The following is a 23,639-nucleotide window of genomic DNA, read 5'->3' on the forward strand; positions in this document are numbered from 1 at the left end:
GGGCTGCAGAGTTCATGAGGCATTCTGAAAGGAAAAATTCTGCATATCTGTTTCTGCCATGTAAATCTTTGAAGTGAAGCATATTAATGCCTCTCCTAAGCAAATGGGAAGATGATTCACGTATGCTGTTGGCTGAGTCACTTTCCTGATCGTGGTGGCAGTTTTACCTTTGGTGCATCCAGAGTCCCCTGCCTGCAAGGAACTCCAGCCCACACTGATGACAAGCTTTGCTGGCTTCAGCAATGAGCACCACAGGGCTAGAGCTCGCAGAGTTGAGAGCAAAGAGCCATTTCTATTAGGAAATTCAAGTGTTGACAGCCCCTGCAAATACACAGCAGACTAACCGGGAAGCTACAGCAGAAGGATCTGGGTATTAATCATGACTCATTGGCAAGTAACAGCCTACGGGAGCCATGCGTCTTCCCTCCTGTTTTATCTGCACTTCTTTGATGCGCTGTGGTTTGACACCGGCCTGCAGATCCTTCTGGGGATGACAGGATTAAAGCAGGACAGCTTGGTGTCTTTTAGAGTGAGGTGTAAGTTTACAGATCTTTATTCACTTAAAAATTTATGGATTTTAAAAACTGTGTAGACTCAGTCCTTTGGAAAGTTTGAAATCATGCATGACCACTTTACACTGTTTTTTATCAACAAGTCTGAGTCCTTTTCCTGGCCCTTTTGACTCTCAGAAATAAGGCAATCTAATAGCCAGGAAGGAAGAGATAGAATCATGAGAGAAGGTTAGAAAGAAAAAGATGGAGGAAAGAGGGTTAGAAAAGACTCCGCAACGTCCAGTAGATAAAAGGAAATCAGAAGACTCCTACTTTATAAGTTCTTTTGAGAAAGCAACCACATGACCTGTGATGCAATGTGAATAATGTAACCAAAGTCATTTGTATATGGGCTGCTTTAGAAAGTTCAACCTCCCTAACTAGCTGCCAGACAGTTTTGCAAGAACATTCAAGTCGATGGTGACGGGCTCTAGGGAAAAGGGGCTGGTGAAGGAACTAAGCTGAGTTCTTCATATTGGAAGATTGGAAGACCCTGTATTTATGGAATAAACCTTTGTATTTTCCCCAGTATACACCTTTCCGCCAGCTAGGTCAGTTTAGATATAGTCTGCACCATTTTCTGCAGTTGTCATTGTTTTCCCAGAAGTGCTTGCTGAGCTTCCCCATTATTGGCTGAGAACTAGCCGCGAGGAACCCAGGCTACAGGAGAGCTGCTAATGATGTGTGTCACTCTCCAAGTCACAGTTCTCAGTGCCCGAGCATGTTCTTTCACGGAGGCGGCTGTTGGCCACACGCAGCTCTTGCAGAAGCTCTGTTGGTTGTCTGGGCACAGTGACCACCTTACTCAGCTCATAATTGCTTTGTTCTCGGTGTTCATGTTAAAACAAGGCAAGCCTTGTCATAGGTGATTAATTTCCCCAATTTGTACTTTCTAGATAATGAGAACACACCCCACTGCCACTCTTCATCTCCTGGGAAAATTTTGGAGAGAAGTTTTAGATAGCATAGAGAATAAATGATCCGTCAGGCAGAAACTCCAGTCCTAACAGAAGCCTCCATGCTCTCTTTCCCAAGTAGCTGCTAGAGACATCTGCTTTTCTCAGCTTCTCTCCATATCAGTGAAGGAATTTAGTGTGGACTAGATAGCTCTGATATTGGACATGACCTTCCCGTGGTATTTAGAACTGTTTTTCCTAAGGGGTATAATGATGTATGGAATAAGGAAGAATCTGATCTTGACGGTGGTTTTTCATTTTAAAAAAATCTGCTATAGATTCTTGGCCAACCCATTGGGACACCCACCTTTATGCATCTTCTTGGCTCAATTTGGTCACATTCCTCAAGCTCCCTCCTCCCCGTTCTTAGCAATTAAACATTGAAGTGTCTGGGTATGTTATCAGGTTTGCAAGTTCAACTGCTTGATGTATGACTCACTTCCGGTGCCCTCCTTTCCTTCCTCCCTCCCTCCCTTCCTCCCTCCCTCCCTTCCTTCCTCCTTCCCTCCTTCCTTCCTTCCTTTCTTTCTTTCCTTCTTTCTCTTTCTTTCTTCATTTTTCTTCTTTGCACAAAGCAGAGCCATTTGTTATATATCCAGAGTCTAAAAGTTCTCACTTATTCTTTGACTGTTACGGGAGGGTTTTTGGCCTTCTGCAGTGGGAGAACAACAAATCAAAAGAGGATTTTACCTAAGAAAACACAGATGATATTAAAATAATTGCTGGGAGGCCAAGGTCACTATGTTTACTGGAACAAAGAGAAGAGGAAATCTTTTCTTTTTGATACATTAATACACTGCATGCTCAAGTCTCCCAGTCCGTCTCTCACAGCTAACAAACGGATTACACTCATTTTACCGGGTAAGGGATTTCTCACTAATTTGTTTTTTTTATGTTTCCATTTCCCTCATTCATTGGTGACTGTTTAAAACCATTTATTAGGGGCTTCTTATGTGCCAGACAGTATTAGGAATCAATGAGTTCATCATCACCAAATATATCTTGAATACCTTATTAGTACAAGGTGTTGGCACTGTGGAGGGTAGAGAGAAAGAGAGGTGTAACATGTAGAGTTTAAACCTGTTTGGGGAGATGAGACACACAATAATAATGTATTGTTTCAAGGTGGTACAGAGACCCAGTGCTATATGAGTCCAGATCACTGTGATCTGGGGTCAGAGAAGGCTTCTTGAAGGAGGTGGGGCCTCCAAGGAAGGGAATCAGAAAGGAGGTGAGGGTGGCAGGCAGTGTGTACAGGACAACTGTGTTAGGTGAAGTTGAGTAGTCATGGGAGATGGAGTTGATTTGGTCCTTTGGTATTGCCCCGTGCCTCAGTTTCTCCTCTGTAACATGGAGATGATAACAGTACTTACCACACGAGGTCATTATGAGGATTCACTGATGTAATATGAGAAAAGCACTTAGCCAGAAACTGTAACGTAGTAAGCACTCCACAGATGTCACAGATTGTTATTATTTTATATTATTAGTAGGATTGTGAGAGCACCTTGAATACCAGATCAGGCATGGGAGCCTTACCATGTGGGTAACTGAGGGTCATTGGAAATTTGAGCAGGACCATGACATGCTCTAAGAAAGATAAATTAATTTGTCTCTAATGAGAAGGGTGGATTGTAGACCCCTCCTTTTAGACTTTGCTTCAAACTAAATAGTTAAAAAATCTCCAGTGCCTAGATATGACAGAATTATCAAAGAAAAGCTATTTGATTTTTAACCAGTCTCCCAGACAGTAGACCTATGTAATATATTAAAACTTGGTAGGGTTGTAAAATGATACAGTGGAGAGTGATGAGTGATATATTAGGTTGCCAACCTACTGGTAGGGGTATTCAGCAGGATGGTGTTCCTGACATTCTGTTATAATTAACTGCAGTTCAATTTTCTGATAAGTCGTGGGGTTTTCTTCCCCATTGTTTCTTTCATCTTTGCTTCGAACAGCTCTGAGACCCAGTGTGTCTCCTGCTCTCCTGCTTTCTCCTTTTCCTCGCTGCCTCTTTTTTCCTGTTCTGTCTGAGACATGAGTCAAGTAAGTTTCCCCCGCCCCATTTCTACATTGCTCCTGGCCCACCTACTTTGCCAAAGCCTTCAGACCATCCTTTCTCAGGGCTCCTGGTTCATAGAACTTAGCAGTAAATAATTACCCTCTAGGGAACACACGTAGGTAAACACCCTTGAGATTTGTTATATAAAATGATAAAAGGCTGTCCTCATTTTGAGGATGTTAGGTGCTCAAACTTTCTGGCCTTCCATCTTTGATTCAACCGAGTGACAAAAGGCCTTTGTTCCTGCTCCAGAAAGGGTCATATGGTAAATGTTCAAAAAGTTGTCATCCAGACACCTCAGGGCCTTCAGGAGACTTGGCAGGACCTGTTCCCAGAGAATTATCTCCTTTGGCTAACTCTCTATTTTATTCTTCTGGGTGGTCTGAGTGGGGCACTCATTAGGAACCATGCCTCTCACTGAGTACGGTGGGGAATTTTCAGCTGTGTTCACCATCTAGGAAAAATAATAAAGGTGCGGAGGAGGAAAAAGAATATGGGCGTTACAGAGAAACACCCTTCTATTCGATGAAACCGCTGGAGAATCTGTACTGGAGAATGAATTATTCATTCATTCCTCGTTCATTTTGCAAAATTTTATTGCTCTCCAGGCGCTGTTACAGGTACTGGGGCTACAGCAGTGGATGAGACTTGGACCTTAACAGTTTAAAAGAGACAGACAGCAAATAAATAGATAGATGAATAAGATATATTTGGATAGTGATCATTCTATGAAAAAGGTAAAATAAGGTGCCGCCATGAGGGCAGGTAGTCATAGAAGGCCTCTCGGAGGAGGTAAAATTCAAGTGAAGACCTGAAAGAAGCTGTGGATATGTGGGGCAAGAGGCTTTCAGGCCAAGGGGACATGAAGTGCAAAGGCTCGAAGAAGGCTTTTTTGTTTGAGGAACAGCAGGTAAGCCAGTATAGCTGGAGCAGCATAATTAGAAATAAAATCCAAGAGGTAATCCAAGGCCAGAGCCTGTACATCATCCCAGGCTATGGGGGAAGGATCTTGGGTCTTATTCTAACCTTGATGGGAAGCCATTGGAAGGTTTGGGCAAGATTCTCTTTGTCATTGTCCTATGATTCTGATTCCAGTTCTACCATCGACTTGTCTGTGTGAACTTGAGTGAGGTCTTGGTCTCTCAGTTTGCTGTTAGGTAAAATGTGGATAATAATGCTTATCCTCAAGTGACATTAAAAGAATTAGCTCTTGGTTACAAAGGACTTGAGGCCTTCAGATGAAAGGTATGATATAGGGTAATTACCACTGTTCTATATAGTCATTATTTTAACAGTTGTCTTCTTTTCAAAAATGGAAAAAAAACAACGTAGACCGGTACCCTAAATAGCAACATTAAAAAAAGTCCTGGGTCTTCCCTGGTGGCGCAGTGGTTGAGAATCTGCCTGCCAATGCAGGGGACACGGGTTCGAGCCCTGGTCTGGGAAGATCCCACATGCCGTGGAGCAACTGGGCCCGTGAGCCACAACTACTGAGCCTGCGCGTCTGGAGCCTGTGCTCCGCAGCAAGAGAGGCCGCGATAGTGGGAGGCCCGCGCACCGCGATGAAGAGTGGCCTCCGCTTGCCACAACTAGAGAAAGCCCTCGCACAGAAACGAAGACCCAACACAGCCATAAATAAATTAATTAAAAAAAAAAAGTGGGACTCCTGATATTCATCCCACTTAAAAAAAAAAAAAAAAGTCCTGTTTCTGACTTCCCTTTTTGGTTCCATATGAGATTTAGGATACTCCTTTCTTCTTTGAAAAGTACCTTAAAAGCTTCCCAGAAGTGGAAACCCAACATATATCATAGAATATTAGAATGAGAAGACGTCTTCGAGATCTTACAGATCTGTCGTTGGGGCAGAGTCTGCTGTCTCTAGAAATGATTTTTTTAAAAATGTCCTTACTATGCAAACTGAGTGCTTTAAGCCTGTAGGAAATCGCTTGGGGAGTGTGGCCCCCAGCTGGGAAGGCTGCTGTGTTATTTGTTCCTTTTCAATAAAATTATTTGTAGATCATGAAAAAAAAAAAAGGATCTTACAGATCATTTGATCTGATCCCATCATTTTACAAGTGAGGAAACAGAGAGAAATTGAGTCTTGAGGACAGTTTCACTGCTGGGGAGCAGGAGTGCTGGGTGAGAATCAAGATCGTATGACTTTCAGGCATCTGCTCTCTCCCCAGGTTCACGAGCTCCCTTACCTCAGTGTCACATTTAGACATAATTGCAATGTTACAGGAAGTGATTTACTGTAATTTCAGATCCCTTTCCACCTCTATTGTGATGATCGTGCTTTGCTAATATTGGAAATGGCGGCTGCCACAAAACATCTTTGCTTGGTGAGGGAGCTGTACATGAAGAAAATTTTGCAGGCTATAATTTGACTCTGTGCCACAGATGTTTTGCTCTGTGTTTTCCCTTCCTCTGTTGCTGGCTAAGGACTCTGCCAGTGGAGTCTACAGACTATACCACTGAATCTATGAACTTTGAGTTTTAGATTTGATCATGGTTCAGATTCTAATCTGGTTGTAATTTTTTATGTTAATTTTTGCCTGGAAAATGTATTTTAATTTTTGTCATACGTAAGTATTGTGATAACTTCTAAAAAGTGGTGTTTTGTTCATTTGAAATCAGCTCATTATGTCATTTTAGGTCTTCTGGTTCCATCAATTTAATAACAGATACGAACCACTGTCATGAAAATAAGCAAACATAAATATATATATATATATATACACATATATATATGATCACCGTTATGATTAACATTTTCCTTATATATGAATCTAGATTTCTTCATTATAGTAGCAGTAAACTTAAACGTGGGTAAAATGATATCTCGCACGCACACACACACACACACACACACACACACACACTTTCTGCGCCTCTGTATACTGATGCAGTAATATTTACTTGATTGGCATTGAAAAACAAAGTGGTATTTTCTTCTTGGACTTCTTTCTGTTGATACCATATAGCCCACAGGGCCCCTCCCTGAAATAGAAGCAGTACGCATTTACCAGTCTAACCTGTTAGGGTGTTCCTCACACTGGTATATTTTTGTCATTCATTCTAAAATCAGTGATATTTGAACAAGTCAAAAATACCTACAAGCGTATGATTTCTTTTTACTGGTTTTCCTTAAAAGAAATGCCCCTTAACCTATTTCTATATTTTGCTTACTCTCATGCCATGGAGAAATGAATTGTTGATATTTTAGATACTTTGCCAAGAGTTAAGTAGTTTTCAAGAATAATCTTGCCAAATAATACTCTTTCCATAATTAAAGTTCTTAAAATAATCAGAGATCATACTGGATTATCAGATGGGTGATTGAAAATGGCTAGCTTAGGTCTTAAAGCTGACTTCTGTGAGTAAGACAAGATGCATAGGAATGCATTTCTTCAATATGATCACCAAGAGGCTATTTCCTAGTCTGTCTTCCCATTCCCGCCCTGAAATGCTTTTAGATCTCTTAACCAGGGGAATTTTACTATAACAAATGCTGAACACAGCTTGCAGTCTGTGGCTTACTGAAAGAAGCATAGATTCATCAGAGAGCTCTGAATCCTAAGCCTAACCCTTTTTCCACCTCCTTCATCAGGTCCAAGAGTCTTTTAAGGGAGAGTAGAGGGGCAGAATAAATGAATCAGGCTGTCTTTTCCTCCTTTTCCCCATTCCTGTGGGCTTCGCTGTGAGTTGTAGCAGCAGGCTACTCCTTAACTGTTGTGAATCCCTAATTTCAAACGCGTGGCCCAATCACATTGGGCCTTTTGACTCAAATCTCAGCATACAGGGCGCTGAACAGCAACTGGTGGCAACTAATTGCTCTCAGTATTTCCCTGTGAGTGTGTTATAAGCTGGACTCTCGGGAGTGGGGACACTGGAGCAGCATAGGTGAGTGCAATAAGATGTGCAGGTGAGATGTAACTGTATGATAGAGGGTGTATGTGTGTGTGTGTGTGTGTATGTGTGTGTGTGTGTGTGTGTGTATACACCCTTGGATTTGTGGTGAGGTGAACGAAATTATAAGAATCCAGTCATGGTTTGCAATTAAACAGGAGAAGGATGCTGTAGCGAAATGGATAGTGATTCAGATACAGATATGCTTTATGAACTTTAAAGTGTTAAAACTTCTCCAGATATTTGACTGAGAGTAAACCACTTGACTTCAAGCTCTCCATCTTAAAACAAAATCAAGATAACGGTAATTCCTAATGACTTCCCCAAGTTGTCTGAAGATTGTCCAGATATAATGCGTGTGGCAAGCCCTTCAAGGTTTTTTGTTCAAATGCAATGTATACATAACAAATGTGTCACTGCTGGTTTTTCCCCCATAGGTGTTCAAGAGACGGTATTTTTACTTAACCCAGCTTCCTGATGGTTCGTATATTCTCAATTCCTATAAAGATGAGAAAAATTCAAAAGAATCTAAAGGTTGCATCTACTTGGACGCCTGCATTGATGTTGTTCAGGTAGGGTTATTGATCAACTATTAAGAACCTCAGTATTTTTCTGCCTTGGTTAATGACATCTGCATCCACCAAAACATTCGTACTAGCAATTCAGAATCCTCTTCAGAGTTCCCACTCACCCTCTGTGCCACTATTCAAGTGTCTACCCAGTCCTTTGGAGTCTGCTCCAGAGTGCCTCTTGAATCTCTTACCTTCTTTCCATTCTCACTGTCTTCCTCTGGTTCCCCCTTTCATCCTCTCTTGCCTAGAGTCTCACCTTCCTGCCTTCTGATGTGTCGTCCGGCTTCCTAAGACGTAGATGGGGTCCTTCACTTGTCTCTTCAAAACCTTTTGGCTCTTGATTTATTGTCTTGCCGAGTGAGCTCGAAATCTCTTACCAGGGCATTGCAGGCCCGCGGTGATTTGACCTTACTCTCCTTACTAACCCCATCCCCCCGGCATCCCCATACACATTCTGTGCTCTAGTCACACCAGGCTAAGCACTCCGCTGAGTTTCACGCCTATGTGCCTTTCTTACATTTGCTTCTCTGCTTGGCATATACTTCCCTTTCTGTTCCTGTTTGAATCTTATCTTTTAAGACTTGGCTCAAATGGGACTTGTGGCGTGAAACATTTTTTGTGTTCTTCTTCACCCTCATGGAATTAAGCTCCACCTCCCCTGTGCTACCACTGTACTTAGCTCTGCACGTTCCTTTTTGGATTACAGGGACCATGTCATATTCACGTCTGGGTCCCTTATAGTAATTAGCAGAGTTGTACGTACAGTAGGGGCTTAACAAATGTTTGCTGATTTGAGTTACTGAGGAGGCAGGGACATTAGGGTTAGCATGGATGGGGTGGGAAGCAGAGGGCAGAGAGATGATTAAATAGGAAGTTGATTGACCGTGGGATAGGAGCCATTACTACAGAGCCGGGGTGGCCTGGTCGACAGGAAGGGGCACTGCATTGAGTGGAAGGCAGGAGATGTTCGTTCAACACCCTCAACCTACCTGAATCTTAGTTTTCAGAACTGTAAAGTGGGATTAATAATATCTACTCGCTTTATCAAATGAGATTGTCATGAGGAGCAAGTGAAGAAACACTTTAAAACATAAAATATAAAAGATATAAAGATCTATGTGAATAGAAGTTGCCTTCTTTTATATATATATATATGTGACAGCTTTCTTATCTACTGAAAGGAAGAAGGCACATACAATTCCTAGATTTTCTCAATCAGCTCTAGTCCGGATTGACCTCCTTTTCTGGTGCTCCCAGACTCTGCTTTCCCCTCTATTTATGATTCCCTCCTCCCAAATATTTTCAAATATATAAATCTTTATGACTTGCTACAGCAGTTTAATTTCATACTTTACTATGCTTTGAAGATGAGAAGGAGGAACTTTTCTTGGTTCCTTCTTGAATGATGACCATGCGCTGGAAAATTATTGATTCATGAGCCTTTCTTGAAATTAATGCTGAGGTATTTGGGGGGGGGGGGAGAGTGTGTCATTTCTTTTGTCATGACAGAGAAGGTGGTAATATAAAAGAGGTGTCATCGTGTTTGAGGAAAGGAAGAGGCTTTTATTTTCCTTGTGTGCTAGTATTCAGCCTGGGCCATTTCCATCATTTTTATGGAGAGCCACAATCTAATATGACCCAACTACAGTCTTCTTTTATGCTACTGTGATGCATTTCATATTCTGCATGGCAGAGTGAATTAGATAGTGATATTGCATTTTATGGTGTGATATAAAGCAAGTACCAGGTTTATTTCAGGTCACATTTAAGCTTGTTTTTAAGGGCTGATTTTGAAAATCTATGAATATGCCAGGAAAACTTTAAGCAGGGTGGAAATAGTAAAACATTTGCTTATTTTTATGGCGGTAGTTTGATTATCCAAATGTGGAGGATGTCAGAAGGCCTTAAATGATAATACTCACTCAACGTGTAGTATTTTATGCCAACTTTGTGCGTGTACTGCTGTGCTCAGTACTGAGGGGAATAAATAAGATGTTTGACATGGTCATTCATCGTCTTGGAATTTCTATTCCTTGTTGAAAGAAGCAATTCTTTCATGAAAGTATTGACGTACATATGTGCTGAGCTGAGGTAAAAATAAATAAGCTAATGAAATCTAATATTAAAAGGGCAACTAAACTAACTGAACACGTCTTTTTTTTTTCCCCCTCCAGTGCCCCAAAATGCGCCGTCATGCTTTTGAACTCAAGATGTTAGATAAGTATAGCCATTATCTGGCTGCTGAAACTGAGCAGGAAATGGAGGAATGGTTGATAACTTTGAAAAAGATTATTCAGATCAATACCGACAGTTTAGTGCAAGAGAAAAAGGAGACGGTAGAGACAGCACAAGGTCAGAATTTTTAAATGATTCATTGAGGTAAAGCCCTTGTTTTTAATCCATGGGAATGTCCTTTGTGTAGAGTGAATATAGAACTCTTAATCTTGAAGGTTGACCTACTTCTTCATTAAAAGTGACTATGGAGGTTGATAGGGTTTTCTTTTCTTTCTTTCTTTTTTTTTTTTATGAGTTGATGCTACATGGGCTCTGACATATGAAATATAACCAGACTGAAACAGATAGGGAATTCATGGCAGATTTTCAAAAGTCCATTAGAGTTTTCCCTGTGCTTTCATAATCAAAATTCTTTGCAATAAATCTAGTAGGAGAGGTTGGGGTGGGAGAGAGAGATAGTTAGGATATTCCGCTTAGGTGATTAGTAATGGTCTGCATGGTTTAGAACATCTGCTTTTAATGAATTCGCAGATGATGAAACTAGCAGCCAAGGAAAAGCCGAGAACATCATGGCCAGTTTGGAACGGAGCATGCATCCGGAACTGATGAAGGTACATCTTTCTGATGGCGACTTGCCTTCAACTGAGACAATGCAGGATTAGCTATTAAAGTTTGAATGCTGGATTCCATGTGGCAATGTCGTTTCTAAGATAAAAACCACAACAAATGAGTGAAACAGGTACAGATGGTAAAAGAAAAGTTACACTCCTAAAGCTGGACCTGTAAGTGCCAACTAACAGTTTGGAAAATGTTATTTTTTTTCCCTAGATGCCAAGAAGTACTTCTAGACTTTTGTGACTTTATTAATTTTATCTGCTACTTCTTATTCAGTTCAGTTACTGTATGCCATTCATACACTAACTATTCTTCATTCAAGGGGCTCTTGATGAAGATTGAACATGATATTCAATCTAATGATTTGTATATGTTTTGTATGAAAATCATAGTCTTTCTATATGTGAATGCCTATGTATATGTATATGAATAATTTCATCAGATAAAGATTTTGGTTAACAGACAGCGTTTGTGTCAGTTACTCTGCTCTTTGGTGTTTGAAGTGAGCCAGTTTTGAAAGTGTAGAGGGGGATTATCATACCTATCTTAGTAGGTTATATATATTACTCTGTGGACTCTCTACTATAATAGATTAGAAGGTTATGACCCATTTCTTCATTTAAATTCTTGCCAAACCTATTTATATTTTTACTTTATTCCTCTTCCTGAACTAATAAGTTACACAGGTTTAGATGTTACTTTTTTCTAGTTTAAATTTACCGTTCTCTTAAGCTTCAAAGCTGTTTTCCAAAATTTAGGAACGCACTCATGATCCCCTGTAGATTTTAATGTATCCCTTCTGAGTCTTTGTCATTCCAGACCGTAGAGCCCATTATGTTTTTCCTAAAGTGATGGAATCAGAATTGTGTAGAATATTCCATGGATAGCACCATGGATATATAAAAGATAGTGTTTTCTCTCGTTTATTCTCTTTTACATCCAAAGTCTCTTGTATTTCTTTTTTTTGTACTATGGGTTGAACAGTATTCTTGGTATTATAAAAGGCATATAGAAAGTATAAGAAGCTGATCTGTAGCTTATTTATGGGTCATGGTGACTGTGACTCTCTGCCCAGCAAGCATTCTTTATCCACCTTAAGTGCTTGGAAATGGAGAATAGTATATTTTTGAAGCTGTGGCAGATCGCTAGTTTCACATAAACTAGATAATTAAATGGCATTTAATACTGTTTTGAAGGAAGTGAAGTAATGTTTTGTGTTTGTGTGTGTGTGTGTGTGTATATATATGTTTGTTTTAATTTTAGTATGGAAGAGAAACTGAACAGCTGAACAAACTCAGCAGAGGAGATGGAAGACAGAACCTCTTTTCTTTTGACTCGGAAGTTCAGGTATTAATGATATATTTCTTTAAATAATCCTAGAATAGTTGCTTATTCAGATAAACAATGTCTGAAATGTTGAAATCACTGATTTTTGCACTACTGGGCATATCTATTGCTTTATACTTGTCTTGCTTACTTTGAACAAGTAGCTTAACAGCTAACTTCACTAAGAGGACTAGCGTATATACGAATAGTTTGGGACAACATATATATATATATTTTTTTTTCTCTCAGTTCTTTGTATTCTTTTCACTTCATCTCACTCCTCAAAATGGATAAATTAAAGAGTCCTTAACAATGGTTTCAGTGCTTTTAACCCATTAAATACAATTGTGATCCAGTAGCAGTGAATATCTACAGTATAAGGAACGCCAAGTCATATGAGACATGTTTATTTTCCACTTTTGATGTAGGCCTGTAGAACTGGGATAATTTCACGTATCTCACTTTAAATGGAAAGCGGTGCAGGGAAGTGCGGGTTTATGTGCACATGCGTATTTTAATCTCTTTCATGAGAGTGAGGCACTTTTTGTACTAAGATATATAGGTAGTTAATATTTAATTCCATGATATTTTCTTTTTTTTACCTTTTTAAAATATTTTTATTTTATATTGGCGTATAATTGATTAATAATGTGTTAGTTTCAGGTGTATAGTGCAGTGATTCAGTTATACATATACATGTATCTATTCTTTTTCATATTCTTTTCCCATTTAGGTAATTCCATGATATTTTCTAATTAAATTGCTGATATTTTAAAATGGAAAAATTCTGCAGTGTATAAGTATTACAAATATTTTTCCTAATGGAAACTATTTCACAAGAAAATGAACTTATTTGAGGGAAGACGAATATTTTGGTTTTCTTTTCAATTTTTCTACATGAGATTTCTAATTAAAATCTGTGGAATTTTTTTAATAGAAAAGTATGCATTATATAAGCATTACAGTTTTTTCCTCAGGGAAAATGTCAATACAATATAAAATAATTTGGGGAAGACTGATTTTGTTTTCACTTCTTTTTGCTTTATACAGTTTTCTTTTTTTTTTTTTTTTTTTAAAGAGGAACCTCCTCTGATCTTTTTTTTAAAATAAATTTATTTACTTTATTTATTTATTTTTGGCTGCATTGGGTCTTCGTTGCTGCGCGAGGGCTTTCTCTAGTTGCAGCGAGCGGGGGCTACTCTTCGTTGTGGTGCACGGGCTTCTCATTGCGGTGGCTTCTCTTGTTGCGGAACACGGGCTCTAGGCGCGCGGGCTTCAGTAGTTGTGGCTCCCGGGCTCTAGAACGCAGGCTCGGTAGTTGTGTGCCACAGGCTTAGTTGCTCTGCGGCATGTGGGATCTTCCCAGACCAGGGCTCGAACCCGTGTCCCCTGCACTGGCAGCTGGATTCTTAACCACTGCGCCACCAGGGAAGCCCCCACTTCATACAGTTTTCTAACTAAAAGTTTTTAGTCTGAAATGGAAAAAGTATATAGTCTATAAATAATGCAAAAATTTTTCCTTAATAAAACACCACATGAGAAAATAAAATTATCTGGGGAAAATTTGTTTTAAATGTTTCCTCTCCCTTTTCCTCCATAGCACTATTATATTATTTGTGTAAGTTGTATGAATTAAAAAAAAAAAAAGGGTATAGCAGGCCTTGGGAATGTTAGTTCTAAGATATTCATTCAGAAATTTACTCATTCCAAGCATGTCTGAGCCTTTGATCCCACCCCTCACCATCATGATTGGGCTCTAATTGAACATGTCAGACTCTTTGATTGTATACAAAGAAGCCAATTGACTGTGGTTGAAACTCAATCTAGTGTCTTTAAAAAAATCTGTGGTGTAGTGTTTTTGTGGTCATGGAACTGAACTGATATTATGTTTGAGTTGTTTATCTGTGAGCTACAGTGAGAGAAAAATTCACAGTTGCAATGAAAGTTTGACAGAAAATTGAGTTCAGTGTTGGTTATGGAAGGCAGTTTCACTACAGAGAAATCCAGGTTGTGTGTGTCGAGTACTTTTCTAGGTAGTCAGTGTCATCCTATAATATCGGCTGTCACTTTTGGCCAGAGTTCAGTGTTTAGAGATGTGTTTTCTTCCACTGACCGTAGAGAATAAAGAAACACTGGGGAATTCCCTGGCGGTCCAGTGGTTAAGACTCCGTGCTTCCAATGCAGGGGGCACGGGTTCGATCCCTGGTTGGGGAGCTAAGATCCCACATTCCAAGTGGCGTGGCCAAAAAAATAAAAAATGTACATGCCTAATAAGCATCCCCCAAAGAAGAGGCAGACAAAAAATTTAAAAAAACACAAAAAACAAAAGAAAAGAAACACTGACTGAAGGGGGTGGCTCCGACTTTGAACTACTGAGGATGGCCATATGTCCCAACATTTGCACTCTTAGGCCTCAGGAGGGAAAGGATTTGGGGGCTGGGGTGGTTTAGTCCAGCTTCTCTTCACATTCCACTGTCTGAGTAAGCTAGAAAGGAGAGCAGATAAATGGGCGGAAATTAGAATTGATCTCCATGGCAATGACTTGCCTCCGCTGGCTCCACAGATAGATAAGTGTTCAAGAGGGAGCTGTCTAGTCCCACACATTTGTAGATAAATAGACTCTGGGGGGAAAATCGTGCTTTCAGGTACGAATATTATATTTTAGGCCCTTTTAAGGAGAATTTTGTCAGTGATGTAGGCAAGGTCAGAACAGCTATAATTATCCAAGACTCTGCAGGCACAATACCTGCTTTGGCTTGAAATACTCAGGCAGTTGAGAAAAATTCTTGTTTCTTGGCTTGAGTTTTCCATACTGGCAGTATATTCTGCTCGGATTCATCCAGTCATTTCCCATCTACCCTGTCTCTGGTCTTATCGAAAGTATAGTAAGTTGTCCCCCAGTCTATACTTTTCCTCCCATTTGTGCACAGAATGTGAGTCTGTTCAGACCATTGGAATGAACAGATGAACTCAGATCGCCTGAGCCGGGTGAGCTGAGGAGGAGGATTCTGTGAGAGGAATTCTTTGACTCCCAATATCTTTTTTTAAACTTTATTTTGAAATACCAATAATTTTTAAAAATATATCTCTGTGGCAGCCAGGGTTCATCTCCCAGCTCTGTTAGAAGCTGAGCTCAGGGATTTTCAGTTTCCTAAGCACATGCCTTTCCCTCTGTTCATCATTTCAATGTAGGTGGTCCCCAGAGGTCCGGCCTTGTCCTCCTCACCCTAGTTACCGCTGATTCCCAAATCCAGATCTCCAACCCACACCTCTCCTATTTTTCCAACCACTTACTTGCATCACCTCAAACTCAACACATCCCTAGCTGAACTCATCATCTCTTTTCACCCTCCCCCTATACCTGCTATTCATTTTTATTTCACATCTAAGTTTATAACATCACAGTCTACTGAATCTTCCAAGTTAGAGGCCATTGTGTTATTCTTGCCTTCCATATCCATTCATGTCAAATTTGTCTCCTGCACAGCTCATGAAAGAAACAAAATTCCTACCATCCTGGAACATAATATTTTGTGGGGAAGACAAACAATAAACAACCAAATAAATATTAAAAATAATGTTAGAAAACGAAATTAAAGAAAGGGAGTAGAGACTTTCAGAGAGTATATAGTTTTACATAGGGAATTAAGGAAGGCCTTTCTGTGGAAATGCCAATTGATTGGACACTTGAATGAAATGAAGGAATGAAATGAAGGAAGCCTTGCATTTATCTTGGGGGAAGAGGGTTCCTGACGGAACACCAAGTGCAAAGGTCCTGAGCTGGGAGTATACTTGGTGTGCTGGAGAAATAACCAAGGAGGCCAATGGGGCTGAACAGAGGTGGGGGGGAGGATAGGAGATGAAGTCAGAGGAGCGGGGTGGAGGGTGAGGTCGGGATTTCTCTCTATCTGTGTTCAAACCTTACTATAAGAGCTCTACAAAGGCTTGTTGAATAAAAAAATAAGAGTTCAAATGAAGAATGGATAGAGAACTGTTGGGTTTTGCAATTTTTATGCATAGATCTGTATTCATATGATATCTATTTTGGGGGGGAAATGATTCATATTATGTATTTTGTAGAGGTTGGACTTCTCAGGAATTGAACCTGATATAAAGCCATTTGAGGAAAAGTGCAATAAACGTTTCCTGGTAAATTGCCATGATTTAACGTTCAATATCTTGGGTCAAGTTGGAGACAATGCAAAAGGACCACCCACAAACGTATGTATGAATTTTCCTTCTACCTCCATTAAACCAGTGCATTAAGGAAGCTTCTTCTTCCTTTTTTTTTTTTAAGATTTTTAATTTTTTTCTGAGAACTAATTTACTGCATGCAAATTCCATTGCTACATGTTACGATAAATTTGACATGGAAGAATTTCATGCATGTCTTTCTTTTGCCAGAATAGGAAGGTGTTTTCATCTTGAGGAGGATTCATGAAAGTCTTATCTATTCAAAATAGCAGGTAGAGTAGGTAGGCTCTTTACATTCAAGAGGGACATGTCTCCAGAACCTGGAAAGTCCTCAAATTTGTAAATTCTACTAGAGAATATGACTTCTGTGAAATTGACTCATAGCCATGAGTAAGGAACACCAAAGCCATGGAGGAACGCAGATGCTGTGCAGTCAGCTCCGCCTCACGCACTATTCTCATAGGGTGAATTCATTCTGTTCTTCACAGAAAATTCTAATTATTAGCTGTCATGCATCATTTGAGCTGCTTAGGAATACTTGAAACTATGAATGTAAAATCGCCAAAGAGACTGCATTTTATGTTCATCTTTTTGGGGGTTCTAGTTTGTCTTTGAAAAATATCCACAGTGATGATTTATTCTCTTACAAAGTAGCTGAGATGCACTAGCAGACTTTCGGTGTGTAAAGGGTTAATCTTTATGCCATCTGGCATGAAATTTCTCTTTGTGACCAGCTTTCAAATGCCATCTGTAGAGAGGAATCATGTCTTCCAAAATTGCTGATGGGGCAAAGCTTTTGTCAAGTAATTTGATGTTGACTGTTATTAGCTCTTATTAAATGTATAATCCAGTAAGCTGTAACATAGCAAAAGGGAAGATTTATTTCTACTCTGTAATACCGGCATTATTTTTGGGTAATTTCAATAAGGCTATGGAGAATTAAAATTTACTCATAGAACAGTTGAAGTTCTTTAAATGTGGCTTCTGATTTCTACTCATCATTTTAAAAAATTTATAACTTGTGAAATTATACCTGACAGAAGTTAAAATTTGATAGTCTGTTATTTAGAATGCTCTTTCTTATATGCAGATGAGCCACAATGCAATTTTAGCTAAATGTTGAACTCAGAAAGGAACTGTAATCACAGAAACTTGAGGAATTAAAAAAAAATTATTTTGTAATTTGTGTCCCTCCCCCCACCCCACCTAAAATTAAAGTCATAGTTTAAAAACGTAATGGTTTTCATTCCCAGGTTGAACCCTTTTTTATCAATCTTGCCTTATTTGATGTGAAGAACAATTGTAAGATTTCAGCTGACTTCCACGTAGACCTGAATCCCGCATCTGTCCGTGAAATGCTGTGGAGCCCTTCAACCCAACTGGCTAGTGACGGAAACCCAAGAGGCTCTTCACCGGAGTCTTTCATTCATGGAATTGCTGAATCTCAGTTACGCTACATAAGGCAGGTAAGGAATGATCTTTTAGCCTTGGTAGCGCATTCAGAATAAGAAACAGAAACACCCTTGGGTTCCTTCATGGTTTCAGGCCAGTGTTCTCATGGGCATTCCATCTCTTATAGGGTCTGTGTATAGATGTTTTTCTGGTGACTGAAGTTGGAGGGGAAAAAAAGGAAACCAGCAAATATGCTAATAATACACTGGTGAAGTGGGACCGTGATGTGAATCTCAAAGGAAGTATTTTGTGAGATGGAATGCAGATGACACAGACACACCCCTGTACCCCTGCGCATACTTTTGAGCAAGGCAATAAGTACCTGTAAGACTCGTTTCTTTGAAGAAAAAGTTGACCCTACAATAACCTTCCCTCCCTAACTCCCATTCCCATTCTGAGTAGGTAGTTTTAATGGAGCATAAACTCTCTTTATTCAAGGAGTTCTCGTGTCACAGCTGTAATGCTATGCTCCCCTGTCCTATCTGAGGCAAAGAATGCCCTTTGGAAGGAACCTAACAGTCCCCTGGCATTTTGACCTCTGACCAGACTGGACGCCACAAGAGGTTAGGCAGAGCAGAATTGATGGTCTGCCTTCCAGACTTTTGCAACTGAAAGGAAACTAGAGTGTGGCAGAGAATTAAAGTGGGAAGAAGCAGAACAAAGCAGCTCACATTGTAAGGAGATTTATTTTACCCTAAATAAAAATGTTGTTCCTTTTTCTTCTGATTATAAAAATAAATACATTATCATGTAGAAAATTAGAACAGTACAAAAATAAAGAAGAAAGTAAAAATCACCACCCACAGACGATAACTATTAACATTTTGGCAAACATCTTTCTAGATGTCTCTGTTGTGTCTATATAAACACATACACATTATGTATACTCTTATACAGACTGTATCACAGTCATGCTGTTTTATACCTACTGTATTTATTCAGCATCATGTTTATCACCCTGTATCACTATCTGGATCAGTCACATTCTTATTAAAGGCTAATCTGTTATTCCACTGATTTAGCTCATTAGGATATTTCTAATTTGGGGATTTCATAAAGAACACTGCATTATTGCATCCTTGTGCTTACATGTTAGCTCACTTGTTGAATTATCTCCTTAGAATAAATTTCAAGCATTGGGGTTTTCAGGGTCAAAGATTATGCTCATTGATACAGATTGCCCAATGGTAGGGGACTTGACATGTGCTGTCACTCCCCTCCGTGGGCTGTGGATCTGTGGTCGTTTTTCCCCATGTTGCTCCTCATTCCCTTACATCCTCTTAGTTTGTTACTCAGACTGTGGTTGTCACATACTTGAACATTCGACGGCCTATGCTTCTAAAAGAGAGATTGAGCAAGACAGTATTACAAGTAGTTGAGAACCTGCTATTGAATTATATGTTTAAAATTTTCCACACAATGTCAAATAAGTCCTTCTAAGCCAATGATGTATTTGCTGCATTAGTTCAATGTGCTCAGCTGTCTGTTCAATACAGTAAGTTTAAATTGTGGTTTCAGGTGTCATCCCACTTATAACCTAGGTCAGGAAGAAAATCAGCATTTTTTGCATATCTCTTGTGTGCCAGAATTTTCCATTGGTGTCTCATGTAAACACCATTGTCTTGTGAAATAGGATAATTATTGCTGTTTTGCAGATGAGGAAACTGCTGATCAGGGAGGCTAAGTAAGCTGCCCATCATGACCTGGCTGGTAGTGGTGAAGCTGGGATTTGAGCCTAGGTCTGTTTGAAAGACCTCAGTCAACAACATTAGGCAGTATGTAATTAAGTGCTGACGTGTATAACACAATGCGAGTGGAGGAGTTTGGAATGTGAGGAGGGGTCAAGGGTCAGGAGTTGACTTAGAAGACTGCATAGAAGATGTGGGACGTGAGAGAGGCTTCAAAGGAATAGATGAGAGCTGCAGAGGTGAGAACGATCGGCAGCGGCCTCAAATGGCTTTATCATTTTGCACCCTTGTTCCAGATCAACTAAAGATACCAGGAAGCGGTCATTTGCTCCAATATTTGAACATTTTCTTTTGAAGAAGGCTTTTTCTTCATCTTCCTCCCGTTTAGGACTAGGATGCAGTACTGTGTAGGGAGAGACTGGGTGTTAGCAGATCTGAACGCTAATCTCAGCTCATCAATTTTTTTTCAGCAATTTTTTTTTCAGTATTTCTCTAGGTACTTTATCCGTATAAAGTCATTTAATTCTTACCACAGCCCCAGTAAAGTTAGGTAGGTCCTATTCCTATCCCCATTTTATAGATGAGGAAACTGAGGCACAGAGCAGTCGGGTGGCTTGCTCAAGGTCACAGAGCTACTAAGATGAGGAGCAGGACCTGAGCCTGGGTCTAGCAGGCTCCAAAGCCCAGCTTTCCCCCCTCTACTGTACTGCTTCCCTGTCACCCTAGAGACAGGGAAAGAGCCTGGTTCCCCAGCATTCCTGAAAAGGGCTGTCTGGCAACCCCGTCACCTCCACCAAGGCTGTTCAAGGGGCGGCGTGATCTATAGGAAGAGGCCACTCCAGGGCTCGGTGGACAGTGGGGGCTTGTGGGCCATTCTAGGCCCTCCCCATCTGCTCCTTGGAGCAACAGCGTGACCACAGGAAAGGGAGGAAGCTGGGTCCGTTGACACCAAACAGCCACTGTGACCAGTTACTTCACTCTCAGCTGCCTGGCAGTTCCTTCCCAGATGCCCTGACAGAGCTCAGTCCCCCGTGTCCCCCAAACTGACCTGTGGCTTGTGGGTTCCCCGCTGGGGGGCAGCAGGTGTTGGGCGCTAGTGAAAAGGGGGCACTGCCGTCACGTGCCCTGCCGTGCCCTGGGGGCTAAGTGCTGGGGACTGGGCTGGGGGGACCTGGCCCGTTCTTTAGAGGGAGGGGGCAGTGAAGTGGGTGAGAGTCACCCTCCGGCGGGGGCAGGCCCATCCATGCCTCCTTGGTGGGGCAGGAGGGAAGGGCCAGAGGCCTTGTCCTGAAGAGCCAGACTCCCAGCGCGCACAGGATTCCTGGGTTTTCTCTGGTTGCCCTTCTGTGTTCCGGGGACGGGGAGAGCTCGAAGCTGCTGGGGCAAAAGGCGAAGCAGCCCCAGAGAGTCTCCCCCTGGACCGGAATCCTGGTCAGTTGGTCAGTGAGCATCTCTGTGCCTCAGCATCGTCATCTGTAACGTGGAGGTAACCATAGCACCTGCATCCGGGGTGACCGTGAGGCTCAGACAACGTGTGCTGTCCCTAGAAAGCACTTGGCCCTGTACCAGGCCCGCCGAGTTGGCTCAGTAAGACGTGGCTGCTATTCAGAACAGTAGTAACCGTGATAACAGATAAACGAGTGAAAGCAGCTTCCTCTTATCAGTTGTCAAATCCTTTAAATGATAATATTCGTTGCTCGCATCAGTGTGGGGAAACGGCTGTGTGGGGAAACGGCTGGAGTACTGGGCACGGGGAACAATAGGCGCTCAGTGAATGTTAGCCATGGCAGTAATCGGTGTTACTGTTCTCACCAAGCTGTATCGCGTGAGATGTTGGAAGCCTAGGTCAAGAGGCTGAGAGGCTGTGTATCGTCTGGAAGCCCTGGCTGCAATCTTCACCCGCTTACTGCATGAACGTCTCTAAGCCTCAGTTTCTTAATCTGTAAAATGTGTATATCGTAGCGCCTGCGTTCAAGGGTTTTTTTGAAGACTGAGGGAGGTGGTGCACGAAAACTATCTAGCACAGTTATGTGACGATCAGAAAGCAAGAGATCGCACTCAAGGTGCACTGCTCAGCATACCTTCTGCGGGAGCCGCTCGAGCAGTCTGCCAGCTGCATGTCACAGCCCGGGCAACACGCTCCTGGCAGAACCAAAAATCAAGTTCTGTGATCTTGAGACGCTTTGGGTTACCCTGGCAATAACCAGGTACCCAATGTGCGTTACTGCATTTAATCCACTCAAGAAGATTACAGAAGCGCTCTTACTCTCATCATCCCCCGTTTCATAGATGGGAAATCTGAGATGTAGAGAGGATACGACTTGCCTAAACCCATAAATGGTGGGGTCAGCGTTTGAACCCAGGAAATTTGACTCCCCGAACAGTTTTTAACCACTTTCTTCCATGCTTGCTGCTTGGGAATTCAAAGCTAAATCAGCCATAATCCGGGACCCTTAGAAGCTGCTGGATTTGGGGGAATAACTTAGCGTCCTACACTCGGTTTTCTCTTCTTTCCTGTCTACCTCAGAGGGTTCTTTCTGGAACAGATGAGCTACCGTGTCTGAAATGCTTTGAAAACTGGAACACACTATCTTAACACAGTTGGTAATATACCAAGCAGAAAAATAAAACTTGGTAGAGTCCCAGTGATGGATTTTTACACTTGAATTCATTTGTGTGGTACTCCTTTAAGCAACGGACATAACCAACTAACAGGCTATTTGGGAGACATTATATTTGGAAGGAGCTGAACTGGAACAGGAGATGATATGGTTGTTCCACATGCCTTCAAAGAAAACTCATGGAACTTGGGTTGCATCTACATTGGTACCTGAGATAAAGTGTTTGGGAACTAAAGGAGTTTTGGATCCTCTGTCCTCTACCTTTACGTTGAGAGCACCAGAGCTCTTTAACTGCAACAAAGGAATGTTTTCTATAGGATGATTCAGTTTTTATGTTATACAGAGCAGTAAAGTATTTTCTTCCTTCTTAGCTACCATCAGTAGTAGTTAAGTGTGAGGGAATTGCCCTGGAGTTACAGGCAGTTACATTTAAAAATGCATATCCGGTTCCACTTCAGAAAGGCACGCTATTTTTGCACATGCCGCTTAAGCCAAACAATACACGCTGTACAGATAAGGCCTAAGGATGCACCTCGCAAACACCACCGAACACAAGAGACTAAGCAGCCAGGGTGGCACCTGTGCTTTGGGGACTAATACACATGAAATTGGTGACAAAATAGAAAATCCATTTTGAAAGGAACATTGGGAGCCTGGGAAACTGTATGAAAGGAAATGCTGTCTATTGCCAGGGCCCTGGACATGATACTATGTTGAATATCAACATTCTGTGCTAAACACACCACTAGGAATCACTAACCAAGCAACTGTATATATGAGGTTACATTCAAGAGAAGTCTAACGGAAGGAATTTTTTCCAGGGAATTTTCTCAGTGACGAATCCACATCCTGAAATTTTCCTGGTTGCGAGAATTGAAAAGGTGCTCCAGGGAAACATCACGCACTGTGCAGAACCCTACATCAAAAATTCCGACCCGGCAAAGGTATTTATAAAGATCGTTTGTGAGCATTTCAGCCTGATGTAGAATTTGCCTTTTATTGATATTTTAAATGGTATCATCAATGATTCCTCCCAAAAGAAAACAAAAAAACAAAAAAACCCCACAACGTTCTCTCAGCATGCAGTATTTTCTGAAAATGTTGTGTACTATGTGAGGATGCATGCTAAGGCTTGAACGTGACTTTTTCCCCTTTTCCTTTATGTCCTTTTTACATGACGATCTGATTTTTGCTTGTTTATCAAAGTAAGAGCTAAAGGCTTTTAGGCAACACCTGTTCATTGATACCGTATCCTTGGCAATAGCTACCCTTTCTTTACTCCCAGCCCTGCAATACAGGCTTAGAATGTCAGAGCTCGGAGGATAAAAATGACCCAGTCCTGCAGTTTCCAAATGCCAGTCTGTACTCAAATTTACTCCTATCTGTGATGAAATGAGAAAAGAAAGACAAGATAGGGAGCCATTCATGAAACTTCAGTGTATTTTATTCGAAGGGCT

General features: G+C 41.0%; 1 protein-coding gene across 3 annotated transcripts in view; it reads left to right on the forward strand.

The window, feature by feature from the left end:
* The window catches only part of DOCK11 (dedicator of cytokinesis 11), a 189,405-nt gene that overhangs the window by 46,636 nt on the left and 119,130 nt on the right, over window positions 1-23,639 (forward strand). For all 3 annotated transcript variants that reach the window (XM_068532530.1, XM_068532532.1, XM_068532531.1), the window contains exons 7-13: window positions 7,917-8,051; window positions 10,226-10,403; window positions 10,818-10,897; window positions 12,165-12,248; window positions 16,308-16,448; window positions 17,675-17,887; window positions 23,004-23,126. In XM_068532530.1, the coding sequence (XP_068388631.1) occupies window positions 7,917-8,051; window positions 10,226-10,403; window positions 10,818-10,897; window positions 12,165-12,248; window positions 16,308-16,448; window positions 17,675-17,887; window positions 23,004-23,126 (954 nt within the window). The remainder of the gene's footprint in view (window positions 1-7,916; window positions 8,052-10,225; window positions 10,404-10,817; window positions 10,898-12,164; window positions 12,249-16,307; window positions 16,449-17,674; window positions 17,888-23,003; window positions 23,127-23,639) is intronic.

Source organism: Eschrichtius robustus, chromosome X (assembly GCF_028021215.1).
Source record: "Eschrichtius robustus isolate mEscRob2 chromosome X, mEscRob2.pri, whole genome shotgun sequence".
Classification (NCBI taxonomy): domain Eukaryota; kingdom Metazoa; phylum Chordata; class Mammalia; order Artiodactyla; family Eschrichtiidae; genus Eschrichtius; species Eschrichtius robustus.